The sequence below is a fragment of the Drosophila erecta genome, unplaced genomic scaffold (assembly GCF_003286155.1).
Source record: "Drosophila erecta strain 14021-0224.00,06,07 unplaced genomic scaffold, DereRS2 tig00000021-arrow-pilon, whole genome shotgun sequence".
In the NCBI taxonomy this organism is placed as follows: domain Eukaryota; kingdom Metazoa; phylum Arthropoda; class Insecta; order Diptera; family Drosophilidae; genus Drosophila; species Drosophila erecta.
In genome coordinates, this window is record NW_020825198.1 from 18,403,596 (window position 1) to 18,423,542 (window position 19,947).

Here is a 19,947-nt window from a genome sequence, read left to right on the forward strand (position 1 = left end):
GCATAAGCTGCTTATGAAAACTTATTTTCATACTGTTAGCAAAAGTTTACAGATTTAGAATTCTGAAAACAAGGAAGCAAACCGCACTCAATTTAAACTTGATTGACCGAACAGCTTATTCCCAACCATATGGAAAAGCCAGTGAAAAACTTTGACATGAGTGAGTCGGTTCTCCACTACTGCCCATTTCCCCTTTTAATCAAAGAAAAACCGCAGAAAACGCAGACAAACCCACCATAGCGGGTACTCAGTGGCTTTGGGTATTCAGGGTCTTCATTATACATTTATTCGATTTTTACGTGACTTTGGCCATAAAGCACAAAAATAAACCCCAAGACAACAGATAGCAAAAGTAATAGGCTTAGAAACTAGGCATAGCCAAAGAAGTGGGCTCGTAAATGGGTCCCATATACAAATTGCTACCGATATAGCTTATACGTGTTCTCCTTGACCCCATACAAACACATTCACATACACATGCACCCATACACCCATACACCCACATGTGCCAGGACAATTATTGGCCTCAATCTGTTTTAAACGCTAGTGTTCGACTTTCCTTTTATTTTCGTGGTGTTGCACCAAAATTGTCAAAAACTTTAACTGAATGAGCAAACTTTCGAAGCGCAGCAGAATGCTTTGAATAAAAAAAAGGGTGGAATATACAAAAATGACTGGTCATAGATCAGTTCACAACTGGCTTCCTTTGAATCCTTCCTGGAACTCCCCGCTGATATCCTTCATGGCTTCCGGCGCATAACTTTACACAAACCGCGCTCGAGAGTCCGACGACTGCAGTTTGGTCAAAGTTAATCCTGCCATCGTCTGGCGGCCGGAAACGGCGCCAACTGACAGCCCAGGCCAACAAGCAACCCGAAACACAACCAACACTTTCCATCCATCCCTTCGTCCTTTTGCTCTTGCTGGGCTTAGTCTATTTCGTTGTGCATTTCATTTTTCGCACTCAACTTTTTCACATTTTTAGTGGAGCAAGTTTTCATATTCCGTATCTGAATCTTTATTTTGTGGCCCCATGTTGTAGCTGCGACTTGTTCAGTCAATTTAATAATTTGCTGCTAGTTGCTGCCTCCCCTTTCTAAATTATTTGACACTGCGGGGGATTTGCTTGCAACATTACTTGCATACTTTTGGGCGGGCGCTTTTGTTGCGGTGGCCACATGTCGGATACTTAATATCCCTCTGAGCGACAAACAATTCGAGCACGTTTTATGCTGGATCAGCTTTAATGCCCTAATTTGTAATTTTGCCCAAATCAAGCGGCAATCCAATTAGATGGTAGTCCGACACTTTTGAAGCTGGCCAGAGTTAATTGAAAATTCCATTAAATTTGATGGAAGCGAAACTATTTGTCGGGATGAGTAATTGCAATTCACAAGTGATGTTCAGTGGAAAAGAGTTCGTTGGTAATTGGAGTAAGTCCAATTTAGTTAAATGAAGTTGCCTCGATTGACGTTGATATTTATTCCTGATTGAATTATGAATTATCCACAGCTAGCGCTTTCATAAATTGTTGGGTAATTCAACTAAGCGAATTTGCTGCATTCCATTACCCAAATCTCTTTTGTTGAAAAACCTTTTAAGGGAAATATTCAAGTTTGCCGTAAGGGAACAAGTATCGGTCACAGACCAATGGGTAACCTCAGTAAACAAAATGAAATAAAAACTTTACCCACAACAACAGCAACAAGCAACAATTACAAACAACTTGTATCGATTTTTCGGGCTTCAGTGTTTGCCATGGCGCCATTGTTCGAAGTCACGAACTTTCCAGTGACAGAAAAGACAAGAGCAAAATAAAGTTGATTAAACCCATTGAACATGTTCCTGACTTTTAACGTATCCTACATAGCCACGTATATATACTTGTAAAGATTGTGGGCGGCCAAACCAGAAAGGCTAAATGGGGGCATTGTTGTGTTGAAGGCAGCTCAACGAATTATGAATGTGGACAACTCAACAAATTGGGAACTCATCCATTGTTCCGAAAAAGTTTCATTCACACAAGGAGAAAATCTTTTTAAAAGTAAGGTAGAATGCATACCAAATGCCGTTCTTACCGTTTAGTCTGAATTTTTATTTGAGAGTTGATAGCAACAATCCCTATTAATTTTTCTGATTGTACAGATGTTGTATAAAAATATTCTCTCCGTGTTTTATTGCGTGTGCATTAGGTTAATCCTTTAGTTCTGGTCATCCCACATGTCCTGTGGGTGTCCTGCACTTCAATCAAATTGTAACTGCATACACGAAATTCATATTTGATGAGCTTAGTCCACCGCTAGCCATAATGGACCATAATCTGTTGCATTAAAAGTTATTAAAATGTCATGGCAAATACCAAAATTGCATTGCCTGGCAACGTGGTAATTGAAGAAGGGCACTTGACCCACTTTTGCCAGCGAGCGAATTGAAATTGGAAATTGGCAGTAAGAGCAATCTGCATGATGCCAAGCCTAATTAAATAACTCGGTGGCCAGATGCAGTGCGTTTCCGTCTGGAATGCAGGTGGTTATCCGGAGTGGAATGGCCCGGCGATTCGAGTGGAGTCGAGTGCAGTTCATTCGCATTTCAATTAAAATGGGAGTGCAGACATAGACACAAACGGGCGGCGGGCACTCAGCAAATGCAAACCACTCAGTGGGACGCTAAGCCGTTTAGGCTTAAGTCAGCTTATTGCTCGGAAAAGTGGAACACGCGACGACATAGTTGACACACGACGACGACCTGTTGGAGACCGAGAATTTTCCAATAATCGAACGTGCGCGTTTAATTAATGCCAGCCAAGTGTAATTGAATAAAAGGTGCTCCAACTCCTGCGGTTTTTATTGCGATTGCATTGCTCAGCTTGAACTTTGATAGCTTGAAACTGATTGTCTTGAGAATACCACGATATTGGTACAGTAATGAAAAATAAATTATTCAAAAACAAATGACTAGGACACCTTTAGTTACACATCCCTCTGTCCATGCATATGGCTCACCGCTGAGCTGGCTGTTTAAGCCAACTAATTGCACCTTTTGACAGTTTTCGCTGCAAACGTTTGCGCACATTAACTCAAAGTGACAACGCTCGTGTGTGATGGACTCTGCAGACTCTGCGGGTTTACAGGGTAGTGAGGTGGGGAGCTTGGATGGGTAGTGGAGCTAGTGGTGCACTTATAGGATGTGGGGGCGTTGGGAATTTCGTTGTTTGCCTGCGTGGTATCACATTCTGTTTACAATAAGCTGGGGTCAGCTCGATGACGATGACGATGTTGGCCAGCACAGGCGAAAGTCGAACGCAGAAATGTCGAGGAAGAGACAACTGGTTTTCCTCTGCGCCCCAGGGAAATAAGAACTGAAATCGAACAGATGGTTGTCGAACATGTTGACTTTCAGAATTTTCACAAGCTCCCTTGTTTATGCAGCATGTTTTCGGTTGAACACTTCGCAAAAGTTGCGCTCACATATTTTATAAATAATTAAAATTGAATGAGTAAATTGCGGTGAGTATTCTCGGATGACCGCGACCACAGGTCCTTTAAGTGAAGCGGAAGTACGTATGTCACGCGCGCCAATGTCGCGCACACAGTTGTGGTCAGAATATTAACGCAGCCAGCTCGAGTTACCGACTTAGGCAATGATTTATAATATAGCTAGATTTATATTAAATGCCGCTTTTGGCAGAAGAGTATCCGTGGTATTGGTATAATAAAGAACATAAAGAAACATTCAAACGGAAATATTTAAGTCATTTTGGAAATATACCTTCGGAAAAAAGAGTTCCTCTTCAATACAAAGAAACATTCAAACAGAAATATTGAAGTCATTTCGAAAATATACCTTCGGAAAAAAGAGTTCCTCTTAAATACCCTAGATTACAATACTCCGAGCTTTAACTTTAGCTGAATATGTTTATTTGATGGCCACCACTCGCTGCTCTTTGAGTAATTAAACAATCGAATCGAGCAATCCCCTTGATCCCATTTTCAGATCGAACTTTTCGAGGCTGCGTCCTTTTCTGTTCACTTTTTTTGCTGCACATGATGACCAGTTTCGCTAAAGGCTTTGGCAAGGATTTGTTTTTTGTGCGTCGAGAGTCCTCCTAAAATGTCGAAGGGAGCAGTTCGAATGCTCTTCGTCCTGTCAGAGCCACTTAAATGCCATGCATCATGGAAATTTATGTGAATAAATTATAATCAAGCGAAGAAAAGCTTGCAGACCGTAATAATTCAGATTAAAAAGTATTTATACACATGACACAGTCAGTTGGGAAAATTCTTCACGGTGGGCTGAAGGCCCCACTGGGATGTGGGCGTGGCAGCTGCAATGGAAGTGGAAGCTGGGTGGGCTTATGCTGCTGGTCACGCGTGTTGGCCGCGTGTGTCCTGCGCTGATTTCGCCATAATAAATTGACATTTTTTGGACGTTTCTCTGCTCTTCGCTCTGGTTTTCGCTCGGAGAACTGGGAGCTGTCTGTCACTTAAGCCCCGTTTCTCCTTTTTCCACTTTTGGCTGGTGGTTTCTGCTGTTTTTACACGCGTTCAGGGCAAGAAGCTTACGGCGATATTGGCCAAGAGATGCATTCCAGCGATACGACGAGTTCAAAATTTATATTTTAAGTCAAATTGGTTCTTAAAAAATACATTTCTCCAGTTGTGCTTACTTGTATTAACTAGCAGTGCTACGGATAGTAAGTTAGGCTTGACACCATTTCGGATTTGAAATCCACAACATGAGTGCTCTTTGCTTTATAAAATCTGGGCAATCAGAATTCTTGGGTTTCCCCCACAAGACAACAAAAAGCCAGGAACAAAATGACGGAAAACCCAATAAGCATTCGAAAAACAAGTACCATAAGAACAGCGAACAAGCAGCGACAAATAATTTGGCACAAAAGCAAATAAACCAGATAAGCAAACAAACAAACAAACAACATGAGGAAAAGACGTTGAAGAAGCAACAACAAACGGGGAGAGTAGAGACAAAAACGAGCCAAGTACCAAAGCACATAATGAGCATAATGGGCGTGTTGAGAGGGGTGACTGCTGTTTGGGGGTCACATTGCCCCTATGCCATGTGGCATGCCCCTGTGCAACATCCCCCCCTTTCCCCACCCCCCTCGCCGTGGACTTGACGAGCGCCAAAGAGCTTTTTGTGTTGGTTTCTCTCTGTTAGTGCTAGAATAAGCGCCACTTTACATGCACACGCATACGCACACACATGTACACTGGGAAAAAATTCCGACGGAAGAACTTAAGCATTTTTAAATAATCATGGTAAACTTTATTTATGATTATGACAAATATGTATTAATACATACATACGTATATCTTTAAAGTACTTATAATTAAAAATCACTCAAGTGGTAGCTCTTGTTATAGTAAACCTACCAATTTGTTCGCGTGTAGAGTATGCGGTTTAAATGTAAGACCTATTATTATTGATTTAGGCACAAAGTTTCGCTGCCGTCAGTTGACATATTTCTGCCACCGTCTTTGTTCTTGATCTTAAAAAACAACTTAATCTTTCGAAATAGCCATTTCGTGACTCCCTTCTCTGAGTGTACTTGCTGAGGGGCGTTGGCAAAAGAGAAATTAGGGGATGTCACCCATCCTGGCAGGATGCAGTTACCAGCTGCAGCTGCAACTGCGAAACGAGGGCAAAGGCACGTCGCCAACCATTTAAACTAATCTTGAGGCAGTTTATTTATATATCTCAAGGGTCGTTTGTTCCAACAATGTGCCCAGCTTATATAGAGCATATATATTCCATGTATACATATATATATATACCTGTTTAAGAGCAGATGGTTTCTAAAAGGGGGAGCAAGCCAAACGAACAAGGGGGATCATATAAAAACAACTTCCCACAGGCAGGAGATATATCTCATAGCACAGTGAACATTAAGCTAAGCCTTTGATAGTGGGAGCAAATAGGCAAACATACCATACATAATATAATATAATGCATTAGCTCTGTAAGTTATTGACTCATTTTATATACGGAACTCATAATGATAACATATAAACTGTAAGACTAAACATCAAGCCCTAATTAAAACATTAAATGGTGCGTATACGGTATTCGGTTCTAATCTTCTGAGCATTTGATCGAACTGATTAAGAATAAAATGTATTCCTTTATAGTATAGTATATTTAATTTAAAAGTTTATTGCGAACCTTAACATTGATTTCCCACGTCTGCGTTTCAGTTGATAGGCATGATCTGCATGAAAGGAGCTCAATTACATGAATTGAATGGGGCACCCAACCTCACCTCACTCCTTCGCCTCCAGCTCAATGGTTCATGGAGCTCCTTAAGGTCGGAGCCGCACACTTCACTTACCTTTGCCTCAAGTAATACCGGTCGGGAAGCTATTTAATTTCTATATAAATATTTTGCCGTAGACCACAAATCTGCGGGTCATAAGCCGCAAGGACACGGCGCCGCAGGACACGCAGCTCCTTGGGAGCTTACGAGTCCGTCAGGCTCGCCAATCCTCGCCAAGCCTCAAGTGCATGCCCGACTGAACGTGTATTAAAGCAGCCGGAAATTAAACACACAAAAGTTTTCCAAGACCTAGCCTGCACCTTCACAAATACACATGCACACAGCTGCACTGCGGAAAGCCAGGGTTCCGAATGAAGAGGTCCTTGTAATATTCTTCCTACCAAAGAACGCGTTCCTTCCTCGCTACAAAAAAGTAGTCGATTACCTTAATTGTTAACAAAATATTCAGCTTTCCAAATTCGTTGAACTCAGTCTAACCGCAATTTAATAATTGTGCACACTTTTCTCTTCGTGTAGAGCACTGCTTGTTCGTGCTTTGCATTTTTATGTTCCGTACTTTATTTTTTAGTATTTCCCGTGTGAGATTCTTTGAAAGCGAATGCATTCAGAGATCCGTTTGAACAAGTAAGGCTGCCTTTGTGGCTGGAAGGATACGTCTTCGACTCACCAAATTTAACTCGGCAGCCAGTTCAATGGAATCCGCTAGCGCCTTGTGTCTGCATGGACGCACACGTCGCCAGACCGCTGAAAAAGATAGGCAGCAATTATTAAATGGATACGTCAATGGAGCTCGCACTTCAAGATTGTTTGGCAATGTTGGGCATTAATTCCCCATTGTCGGGACTGATGCTCCAAGCAACGAGCAGCACAGACGAGGGCGGCGTTTAGATAAAATTAAACATACGACTCATGGCGAATGGAAAGGGGCGAGACTTGGGCCCAGCTACTCATGTAGCCGGCATCAGCAGCTTGGAATTCCCCAGCATGTGCCTCCGGCGCAAATGATGGAAATCACTTAACACGGAGTGCGGGGCGCGGGATGACGATGACAACGAGGATATGACAGGGACAGGAGTGGGTTGTAGTGGTCCTGGAAGGAGTGGAGTGCTCTGCTCCGCTCTGCTGGAGTGGGTATTGTGTCTGAGTTCCTAATGAGCTTTTGTCTGCTGCATACTTTTCAGCGACGAGCGGGCATTCGAGGCGAGACTTCTGCGTCTTGGGCTTTGTGCAAATATTTGACAGGCGGCTGAGGGACGGGGCTGTCCCTTGGCTATTATGGCAAAGTTTCTCTGGGCGGAGTGCAGAACTAATGAAAAATCAGAGCGAGGGGCTTTCAGCCAACAATTAAGCTATGACGGACCCTAGCAGATCGCTTCATTAGCCTATTTATCTCTGCATCAGGAATAGACATAAACATATTGCGCAGCCTCATTTAAGGAAACTCGAAGGACTTATAATGCTTGATTTCCTTACTACCTAATGAAATATATTGATTACCCAAATAATACATGAACAATTTAAAAGCTAGCATATAGATTGCTTAGGAAAAGATGAAAATAATTCCTATCTAAGCTGAAGTTGTATGGTAAAGGACACACATTGGTAACTGAAATCATATGTCCCGCTTTGGTTTATATTGGCCATTGAATGAATAGCCAATATCCAAATTTATTTGCTCAAGCAGGGATAGCCCATATTAATTTCCGTCGCACAATTTCATTAAAGCCCGTACGCATAATGAGTACCAACTTAATTGCCCTTTTTACAAGATGTTTCCTTCCGACTGCCCCAACAACATCAATAGCTATTTTATGGACACACAAAATTGAAATTCCCACCACTTGTTTAATACACTTAAGCCATCAACTTGGACTTGGTGCACATGGCCACACGTACTAAATCACTTACGCCCAAGTTCAATCAGACGAGTTAATAACTTCCGCAAAGTGGCAGCCAAAATTAACCATAATTCACATGCTACGGCCAACTAAACTGACCTATTAGCCCGGCTGAACCTCGGACTTTTGGGTTCGTAAGCCGGTTAGTACGCTCCAATGGATGGGCCGTGCTCCACAGTGGGCCACGTTGATCTGGGCCAAGACTGCGCGGAAGGAGGGGACTGTAATATGGTAATTTTAGCGCTTGTCTCTCCACGGACTCACATGGCAATCAGCACACACAAGCCCAGGTACACAAAGAATAAAAATGCCGGAGCACATGTCACATTTGCCACATGAGTTAACGTAGCTCATTTATCATGGCCCCTTTCAGCGTTCCGCGTCCTGCGTCCTGCGATGTCCTTTATCCTTCTGTCTCCCCGAGGCGACGGTTCAAGGTGACCAAGGCATTTGCCGGCCAATCTGAGGTCGAGTTCTCACGTGCACTTGGAAATCACAACGTACACTTTGGTCGGGCGCAAAAATGTAAAATCACTAAGGCACATTGTAAAGTAAAATACATTTTTAAGCAATACTTTTAATTAAGAGCAACAGAGCAGCAGACATTATATTCACGGAACTTCCTGTCCACTAGTTTATAGGCTGTTAGAGGGAACGTATAGTGAAATATAAGCCATAACAAGTTGGGAATTATTTTTAAAAACAATGGGCACTAGTTTCTAATTACAATTAACGATGCCTTAGTCTAAATAACAAAAACATGGTCTAAATGAAGAGCTTAAGGGTATTAGCTATGCTTACGAAACTTTAAATATCATTTTAATTGTGATTATATTGGTTATATTTGGTTAAAGAAAGCCCTCTGATAACAGTTGAATATTAAAAGAGGTTGTTTTCTTTTTGGAAGTACTTTTACATCCGAAATAAGAGATATTATTTATTGTCTGCGCAATTTAGTAAGCAGCAAGACTTCCCTATACCCTTTTAATATCACTTTATATATAGTTTCAAATGATTTACGCATTTAACAACATTGCTGTTTTCCCCGACCTTTCCAAACTTTTATTCAAGTGTAGGTGTGCATGTGTACACCTAACAGCAAACTCTAATTGCAGCCCCAAGGTATTGGCATAAGCAGATGGTGGAAGATCCTTAATTACGGCAACCACGACTTCTCAAACTGAAAGGACTCTGCTCCCAGCACCACAATGCAATATTTATTAGTGCGTGTGGCTGGCTCCCCGGCCCCACAAGTATATAATAAACATATGTGCATGCGAACACACACTATACGGTATACACATGTGGTATGGCATTAGATGTCGCCTGACTAAATTTAGATATGCAAATCGATAAAAAGAAATACCAAGGCACGCACGCATTTTTAGTGCCTAGGAGCGGTTTTCCAGGCGGACTGAGCTAGGACTTCTAGGACTAGGAATAGGACTAGGACTCGTGGTCGCTTGAAAGGACTCTGGCTGAGGGACAATGGAGCAAAGGTCGCGCTTTTGTATAATTGTATAAAGATAGTAGAGGCCCTATTCCCGCAAAACGATTTACAAACCTGCCACGAGGACTCGCCCCCAACTGGGGCTTTAGATTTAGGCTGGCATGATAGCTTTTCCCGGGAAATGCCAACTCATTTGTTTTCCTCGGCTGGCTGGTTAGTGGCAGAGTCAGGCAGAAAGTAATTCAATGTGGGCTTTGTGAGCAGTGCACAAATTAGGGACTTCAAGTGATTGGTAGTGAAATTGATTTTATTGGCAGTACATTTAGATCCTACTTTAAGACAAACTAAGGTTTGTTCGTAGAATCAGAGAATAATATGATATATGAGGAGTCTTCTGTCTCATATAAACGTATATCTATATCTATTTAAGTTTCATTTACACTCGTTTATTTGCCAGGTGTCGTTACTTTCAGGATCTGTCTGGCCCCTAATTATAATGTTCGTTCATAATTGTCTTAGTAATTATAGAGTTGCTGCCTGAATTGTGGTGGCCCAGGCACTTTAGCATTGTGGGAACCTTAACTTTTGTTTTACTTTCACTAATAGAACCAATTGGGGCACACAAACAAGCGTTCATGTATATTTCTGTGTGCTGTGTGCAATATTTATGGGCATATATTGATTAAATAATTAGGCCTCTGCAAGAGACAAATTCACATGGATATAAACGAAATTTATGTCAAATGCCGGGGAATATAAATTTGTGCGAAAGCAAAGTCTACTTTTTCAGTTGCGTTTCATTAAATAAAGCAAATTGCGCAGACTGGCCGAGCAGAGCGACTTAATTAATAATTTATTCGCTGCTTGTTAACACTTCTCTCCCCTACTTTTCGCTTATGCTTGCTTTATCAACATTTTCCGTGTTTGTTTCTCCTTCTATATTTGTTTTTCTTTGGGCAAAGCCCCAGGATATTTGAGCAGGACTCTCTGAAAAGGGGTTAAGTCTTTGAGCCAGACTCAGATGGACAAAGTGAATAATATAGGTGCATCTACTACTGCAGGTGGAGCAGATTCGGGCAAAGTACGTGGTGAATGGTGAGAGTAACTCGAAATTGCAGGATTTGGTTTGTGGTTTCCCATAAATAAGCGGGGTTCCTTAGTGCTGTAACAACTACAATTTTTCAACTCCCAAAACATAAAATTAAATCTTCAAATAATTGTGTAGTCAAAGTAATGCTTAGTTATTTGAAGTACACAACGACAGAGTTTTGCAACATTTATGGACTTAAAAAAGCAGTTTTTGCAAGTAAATAAAATACTTTCATACATTCGAAAATATTTCCTTAATTAGTTTCCTTTGTTATCTTTAAAACAATTGTGACATAAAATGTTTTAAGTATGAAGATTGACCCCTTGCAACCTTTGTCTACTATTTTGTAAATGTTTTTAATACATTTTCTATCCCATGAAATTACATAATTAAATTTCTATTGATCTTGAGTGCAATGTGAGAATCAATTTACAGAAAAGCCGCAATCGTAGAAATTTATTAGATTTGCAAACCAGCAACACAAAGTTAATATTTAATTTTACCAACTACTAAGCATTATAATCGGATAAAACTATTCCAAAATGTATGCAACAAAGTATCGCATTTCGCGGTAGAGCACTCGCTTTTATGCGGCTTCTATCCACATCAATTTATTAATGGCAGTTTTTGTCGGTATTTCAGTCAATTTACCTCGGGTGCTATTGGAGCTTATAGTTGGTGGCGCGGATAAGCCAAAATCGCTCACTCACATGCCGATGGATATTTATGGCGTTTGTGGCTGGGAAGCGGAAAGGCTTCAAAATACGTGCATGATTAAAATCCTCGCAAGAGCACTCGGATATGCGGATTTGGCCAGCGGACATGGCTCAATCAAACCAGTCAAATAGCTGGGGGCATACGAAATTGGCTTTGTAGCTGTTTTGAATTTGTTTATCCAACATTTATTCGGCCACATCTGCGGGCAGCGGAGATTGCAGTTGGGGGTCATCCATCGATTTTCCCACCGAATCTCTGGCTATTTTAATGCTCTTTTTTGCCATTGCCAGGTATTTTAACATATTGTGTGCTGTTTGCCTATCTGCAAAAATATTTATGCTGCATTTGCTTTTGATTCGTTTTTGTCGCTATTTGCATGGGATAAAACAGGAAGTAGGTATGTGAAAATCATTAAAGGATATTCCGCTTAATCTCTTGGGAATAAAACATTGTTGTCTTATCTTAAGGCACTTCAAATAAAATTATTGGTGACAGTTCAAAATCGAAATATGACAATTATTAAACATAATTGCTCAGCCTCTGAAGTGCGTCATTTAAAATGTATGACTAGCTTCATTTGTTATATAAATGGCTTATCTTTCCTCTTCAATGACATGGACATATAATACTATTTAAATGGCCACATATATTTTGTACAAATTTCAGTTGTTTAAGGTTGTAGGAGCCACTGTAGAAGACCGCATCTTTAAGTCCCAAATGCATAATTTAAAATTCTGAGGCCATTTTCACCCCACAGATCAGTTGCACATCTCTCACAAACATTCGAAATGGTTATTCTAATTTGATTGCTCAGTGCAAATAATAAATTCTGCAGGAGCACAAACATTTCCCCGTGCAGTCGGCAAATAGCAAAGTTAATTAGTTTTATGCACAACCTTTGTTTGCGCAAAAAGTAGCAGACTAACGGAAAGCAGAGCAAAATCTACAAAAAGTTTTCACATTTTCGTGCAAGGACATGCGTGACGTAGTTGGGTGACCCCTCAGTTTTCACACTTGCCACTTTCTCACACGCGTTCCTACACTTCTTCTTTTCATTTTTTTGGCCAATACTTGCACGAGATTCGAGAAATTAAGAAAACGAACGAAAATGTAATACATACTCGTATAGGTACGGCAAAACACCCAAGAACATTACTATGATAAGCACTTCAATAGTGCTGGGCGGAGTCCTGGCTGGCGATATTATTCATCAGAGGCGATTACTTTTAATGCCCAGGCAGCCCTTCTGTGCCAGAATGCAACTATAATTAGATGGCCAATTATGGCGTTGAAAATTGAAATTTGCAGCGACTGCAGTCAATTTGCGACACAACGAACAACGTGGCCACGGTGGCGTATACGTAACCTGCACTTGTTCTCGTGGAGCTCTTAGTCACGCGTTCGCATCTCAAAATCCTGGCTCACAGGCGCCAGGTAGCCATAAAAAAGCGTGTCATCCGAGCGATTATCCTTGCGTGTCCATGGATTAATTTTAATGCTCAAAATGACGCACGATTCGGCCTAGCCAAGCTAGTTAGTCCGCTGAGCTGGGTCAGCTAGCCTCTGTCCTGATCCCGAATCGGATAAGGACAAGCTATGGGAATGCAGATTTACCTTCAATTTAATGTAGCTATTCCAGCCGCAAAACATGACACGATTTAATCAACCCGCTGCAAGCCACAATCTGCATTTCAGCTCTTTCAGAATTACGCTCGATTGCAAATCGCGTTAGTAGGGTTCATCTGATTGAATTTTAATTAAAAAACACCAACGCGTAAAACAAGAAAAAAACCAACACGTCAAACTGTTTGGTAATAAAGTCAACCGGTTCATTTGGCGTTTAAACTACAAGGCAATTAAACTACAATGTTTATATCAATTAAATGGGTTTCCGCGGGTGTCCGCTTTGGACTGTCCACCGAAATGTTTACATAATAAAATAATTAAAAGTAATTGTGTTGCATTAAGCGATAATGGAAAAGCGATGGCTGAATTCGCGGCTCTGACATTATAAAATATTAAGAAGAACCAATTATAATGTTAAAACGACTCAATATATAATATTTATAAAAAAAACAATATTCTATGGTATGCGAATTCCTAAAATAAATGTCATTTACACTTCCTGAATTTCTCATAAATGTGCATTTTTGTTTTATTTTTAAATCTTTGCCGTTTTGGCAAAGAAGGTTACATTTTCTTGATAAGAAAACAAGTTGGATTTTTACTTTGGCACATCAAAGTGGGAATAAGAATACAGTCGGAAAATCTTGAAATATTCCCAACTCGCAATGGCCACATATGAATTGCACTAACTTATTACCATACACCATTTTCCTCGAACGCAGCAGAAATTGTTGCACAGCATGTGGCGAGTTTTGGGTGTTGGGGGAAAACCGAGGACCGAGGAACGAGGACCGGAGTTAGGATCCTTCGAACAGAGAGCATATTTGAGTTTCCTGCTGGCGAAGTCCTGCATAATAATGCTGCACACATGCTCGTAGTGATACATACTTTAGCTTCCATTGAGGGGAATGTAAACGAAAACGAAAATTGTTGTATTGAAAGCATGGCTTGGATTCAACGCCCTGCAGATGACACGATGTCCCCATTTCCACCTGCGCCGCCCTGAATGTTCAATGAGTTTGACTTTCCGCCTGCCCCAGACACTTTCTGGTTTTTCTTGAGTGTGGCGTTTTGATGACATATAGCCCGCATCCAGGTGCGAAGATTAAAGGGCATTATTACATTGAAGTCAATTCGGTTCAAGTCATATTTCAATCAACGCCGCCATTCGACGTGTCAACGTGTCGCCTGCCAAAGTGGCCGTAAAATGCAACTCCCCCGGCCAGTTTTTCAAGCCTTTTTTCCATCAGTGCCCCCATACTTTTCCGTGCACTCGAAACTTGTTTTTCCAGCGCGAATTTCCTTTGCGACGACACAAAAATCGCACCAGAATTGGAAGGGGTAACTCATTTAAGCCGTGACATGTGATACCTGCCTGCCTTGTTATGTGACGGCCAAGGGTGAAAGTTTTGCATAATTCACGCAGAGCGCGAAATGAATGAAAATTCTGCATCACCACTATTTTTTTTCGCTTTTTTATTTAATGTGCAGTGTCAGAAGTGGGAGTGGCAGTTTAAAATATGTCTTTTGCAACATTAATTCAACTTGTTACGTGGCGGAACTTCCTTTTTAGACAAAGTTTTGATAGAGTTTTCTTATTAAGTTTCGTTTAATAAATGGTTGGTAGTACAATGGTTACAACTTCTTGAAGCCGCTGAAGATAAGAATAGTGTATTAAGAATGTAATTTCCTTTATAACGTGAATATTTCCCATACTTTCCCATGAATTTAAAACACCAATATCAGGCCATTCCAGGTGGGCAGAAATATCTCTCATAGTTTTGCGTATTTTGTTCATTTGAAGCTTTGGGCGAACCTCATGGTGACAGCTCTATATCCATCGAGTCCAAAGCCCGGTATCGCTTTCATTTGGTTCTGGCGAACGCAAAAATATCGAGCAAATATATATATACATATATATGCAACAACGGCAGAAACAACAAATCAATTTCTGTTTGACCAAGCGCTCCACTGAGCTGGACATTGAGCTAACTGAAAGCGGCGGTGGTAGGCGAAGAGAAGGGCCAATCCAATGCACTCCACTCCACTCCAAGTTGCCAGCACGTCCAGTCGTTCCGGATTTGGTTTATGCCCTTCTATACTACCTGCAAATAAACTTGGTTTCGTTTGAGCCCAGCCCAGCTCTGTTTTCAGTTCTGTTTCTGGCTCTGACTCTGACTCTGGCTCTCGATACTCGTTCTCGATTCTGCCCGTGGCACTGACACTGATTGCTTGTGAGCCATATGCCCAACATGACTGCAGTCAAGACGGCCATTATTCACTTGCACTCGCCACTTCAGTCGGCACTTGTGGCCCAAAGAAAACGGAGGGCCGACATCGGCTTCTCGTCGCAACTTCCCAAGTAATAGGCGACCAGCCACAAAGGAAAGCGGCTAGCTTTTCGCCCGAATTTTCCCCGCACACTGCGAGAACCCCATAAGTGAAGGATGTAGTTTTGGAAAAGAAACAAAAATACTGAATAAAATCGCAGCCATTTCTTTTAGGATTTACAAGTTCAATAAGTATTTGATTATTTCATAATTCCTTTAATTTCCTGGTGTAAGAATAGCTTACATAACCAAAACTAACATGAAAAATTATAGTCTTTAATAATTAGGCATATTTTCAGGGAATTTTAGGTAGTTCTAGGGTAAAAACTATTTACCAATTTGCAAATATTCAATGTGTACAAACTCTTCATATAATTTTCCAATAGTTAGGTCTAGTTTCCTATACAAGATGACAACAGCAGCGGCTACACTTATGCAAGATTTCTTTTTATGTGCAACGTTAGAGGATTTGTTTTCTGTGCACCCAAATCCTTGGGGGAGTTGGTGGTGCGGTCGTAGGCTTGGCCACCGCACCGCACCGGATGTCCTGGCATTTCCGCCATGCTAATACAGAGTCGCAATGAGTCAGCCATTGTTGGGCCATGTTTGGCTTTGAATGGCTCGTGCTTTTCTTAGTTTTCATTAGCATTTTCTTGCAGGTCTGTGGGGAAATATTGTCGTCAATTATGTTACATAATCAACAAAACAAAAATGTAGCAATTTCTCGGGCTTGCAGACTTTGACACGGTTCTTTGGGCTTTTCCCAGCAGATTAGTATTAATGATGTTAAGTTTGCACGCGCCCAGAACTAGGTTAACTTAATATTTGGGTTAATTTGGCTAATTTTTCTTACTTTTGGCCCCAAAACAAATGGATCAGGAAACTAGACTCGAATTACACAATTACTACTTTAGCAACGGATGTGAGCTGAAATTTGCGTCGCTTTCTCATCAGAAAGGTTTTGGGTTAATTGTATTCAAAGAAAACCGTATCACGAAGGCAAAAAATTGTTTCAAGGTTTATTCTCTTAAATATAAAAGAAAAAAGTTCGTCGTTCTATACTAAAATACTTATTTCTTCGTTTAGTAGTATAGCTTTAGTTTAGTATTCTTAAAATATTTGTGCCCCGAGTTTTTAAACATTGTTTTGATGAAGTTGTTCGAAGCTAATGAAGCAAAATTTATTACCAAGGCTTTATGGACATAAGCACACTCCGCACATACTCGTTTTATGGCCAACAACACGAAATAATGTGGCTGAAAGGCAGACAGAATCGGCTAATGTATGCAAGAGTGCGGCGGATGAAAAATGAAAAAAATTGTGATGTTAAGGACGTCGATGCTGTGCATGGCCAAAAAGTTGCCGGCATCTCGGTTGGTACGCAAAATGGATTTTGTCTGCATTAAAATAACTTGTAGATAAAGCGAGGAAATTGCTTTTGAATACAGGCACGCAAATATATTTTTGATGGCAAATTGAGACATTTTCTATGGCACTTTTCAAGTCGTTAAGGTGCAAGGCGCACCGCACCCATGACGTATAGGCAATTTTCCACATAGCTTGCCACCAGCATCGATTGCGGCAAAAGAAACAAGATGGGAACAATGGAATAGTGCTTAATTTACTTATGGCTTGTTTTTAGCTGCCTTGATGTTTTGCCAACTGAACGAGTGCCAATTGAAGAGACTCCCACATAACAGCTCATAAATCTACGTCCAAATTAGAATAGCTGAACTGAAGACAGACCATAAATCCAAATTTGGCAGCGCAGAAATCAAAGTTTCCAAGCACGCACAGTTAAGAAAAGAGCGTCATATCCCCGTCATACTTTTGGCCAAATAAACCCACTCAATATGTTCAGATATCTGGGTCATGGCATGAGTTATGGATTCGCCTCCTCACTCGTAAGCCGCTTAAAGAGTTGGGCAAACATGCTGTTGCAAATGAAATGAAATGAAATCTCCAGTCTGGAGAGGTCCTTTTCCGTACGTAACCTTGGCTAAGTCCATTCGAACTTCTAGGCTGGCCACACGCACACATAAATAATTAAAATGACCTCATAATGTTTCGATTTTCTGGCTTTGCCCTGGCTACCATTCATTGTTTTTCCTGTTTTTGTCTGCCTGGTCGACTTCTTGCCGCTTTTTCGACCTTTTGCCGCTTTTTCGACTTTTTGCCGCAGTCATTAATGTAATGGTCTGCATTATTTGCCAGTGTCCATCTCAGTCCTCCTCTTTTTATATCTTCCTTTCGTACTCTGTTCTGCAACTCTAGGCATAAACTCTAAATATTAGTGAATAACACGCATCGCACTCGGTTCCCCTTTTAAAGAGGTAAGAATAGTTCAAACACAGTCATATTTTTAGAAAATAGGTTCCTAGTTTTAAGTGTTTATAACTGTTACTGATCAGAATAGAATATTTCAAAAATCTATTACCCTTTAAATTGTTTTCTATAACATTGCATGTGTATCTAATAATATGCGAAGCCAACCTTCATGGCAGAAAGAAATCGTTGTGAAACCAGATTTAAGACAGGGTTCCAGATATGGAAGTTTGACTGTAGCCTTTATTTTTGGGTTCCTGGCCTTCTTTTACGGTATGCATACACTCGTATGTTCCTCTTAGCATTTTATTACTGGTGGTCACTTTTATTTTCGCTCTGCTGCCGCTCAGCCTTCGATGCGAAGCTTTCCTTTGAGTATTTTTTGAGCTACCGCTTTTCTCAGCAATTTTTCCGCTTGGCACTCGAGCACTCGATGGGCAGTCATTCATGACGTGGCCAGCATTGCTCCGGCCTAATCCTCTACTGCCGTTTTGCCTGCCAAATCGGCTGTGCCATCAAATTAAACGACAACTAAATTGGCGCACATTTTGCGCTATTTGGCAGGCTTTTGTCTGCTTTTCAGCGTTTACATAAGCGCACAGAAAACCGGCCAACAAGAGGCAAATAAAATGCTAACAATGACAACGGCTGACATTGATTGGGCCACCGAAGGCCGGCGGTTGCAGGCGGTCGCAAAGGCGGGTCAAATGACTGTAATAATAATAAGTAGCTGATAATTTGACACTAAGCCACGGGGTTGCATGCGTAATGCGATAGAACGTGGCCGGAATCGGTTTCCGCCAGCAATTAATTGGTTGAAGAGGTGAGCATGTGGAAAGTTATATAAAGCATTCAGGTGCGACAATTTCGATGTATCTAAAATAGTTATCCTTAATATACTTGTACTCTTATACTATAATTACTTTAGTTGAAGCTTAAACATTTGTTAAGTAAGCTTTGCCGATTTTTAAACTACCTATCAAGTTATTTGGAGTTATTCGAATTATTTGAATTTCCATTGGGTTTCCGAGGGTAATTGCATCAAAACCAAATCAGACCGACCCAATTTCACTCTGCTTTTGTGCATCAAATCACTGAAGTCCTGCCACGCCAAAATGGTGAAAGGAACCACATTCCGGGTACGAATCTCTTGATTTTCCCACACCAATTCACCCGACACCTGCGCATCTTTCACCTCGGAAAACGTCGAGTGCAATTTCCCGACTGACTTAATTAGTTACTGTCACATTTTCTGGCAACCTGTTCTTGGGCAAGACGGAAGCCCCGAAAAGCCCGCAGCCCACAAGCACTTGCAGCTCCCTCGGCGCACATGGAAAACTTTCAGAATAGATTAAATTTGTTCTGGCTGCGGCACCAAAGGGGGGATTCATCGCAGCTTTCAGTCCCACAAGAAAGCGCCGAATTGCAAGAAATGGCCAAATTGAGTGCACACAAAGGGCGGAAACGGGGAACAGGGCGCAGCGAGAACGGGCAGATAGTTGTTGCACAAGTGCAGTTTTCCTGCCGCTGCTGCTGTCCAAACATAAAAAGGATAACACATGCACTAGCCACAGCAGGGCCAATAAGCTGGTAGATGGTTCTGCCAACAGGATGAGCCGCTTTTCCTGAGCAGTGCTCAGTGTTGCCAGCTTGTGATTCGAAAACCAGAGAGAACGCTGTAGTCGCGTTCCTCGACTATCAGATACCCCCCACTCAGCTAGTAAGAAAGTGCAACATTCTTTTTGGCATATTGATAGAAATTAGCTTAATTGTCCTAATAAAATGTTAAATTTAATAAATTGTTGACGCTCTACATATTTTACACAGTACTACAGTAGGGAACTATAAACGCTTTTACAAAATATTAGGTAAGCCCTAAAAATATGAGAACAAAAAATTCAATATCTAATTTTTATAACTTAGAGAGGAAAAATGTTATGAAATGTATGTTATTGATTTGATTGAATTTAAAATCCGATAGCACAACCAAAAAATAAAAAATTATTAGTTAATTTATATAAAATATACTTGTGTGTCACTATTTTGACCATAAATTAGCCAAGTTGCCAGCTGTGGTCGTGATGCTCGTCCAGTTATGACAACAAAAGATGCGCCAACGCGAAAGCAGAAAGGATACACCGAGGGGCAGCAAAATAGAGCCTGCACAGTGGAGGAGTGCGCTGCAGAAAGGCCAAGCCAGCTGGCGCTGCCTTTGG

The 19,947-nt window shown here is 41.1% G+C and overlaps 1 protein-coding gene across 13 annotated transcripts in view; it reads right to left on the minus strand.

The window, feature by feature from the left end:
- The window catches only part of LOC6543796 (glutamate-gated chloride channel), a 47,107-nt gene that overhangs the window by 20,591 nt on the left and 6,569 nt on the right, over nucleotides 1–19,947 (minus strand). For 6 of the 13 annotated variants that reach the window (XM_026976492.1, XM_026976485.1, XM_026976487.1 and 3 more), the window contains exon 3: nucleotides 6,963–7,039. The exons of 1 other annotated variant lie outside the window; for it this stretch is intronic. Coding sequence is in view for 6 of the 12 variants with exons in the window: in XM_026976493.1 (XP_026832294.1) it covers nucleotides 6,184–6,191 (8 nt within the window). In the remaining 6 variants the exon portion in view is untranslated. Of the gene's footprint in view, nucleotides 1–6,183; nucleotides 6,254–6,962; nucleotides 7,040–19,947 lie in introns of those variants that run through there. 6 more of the 13 variants (XM_026976490.1, XM_026976480.1, XM_026976491.1 and 3 more) reach the window with 4 other exon arrangements.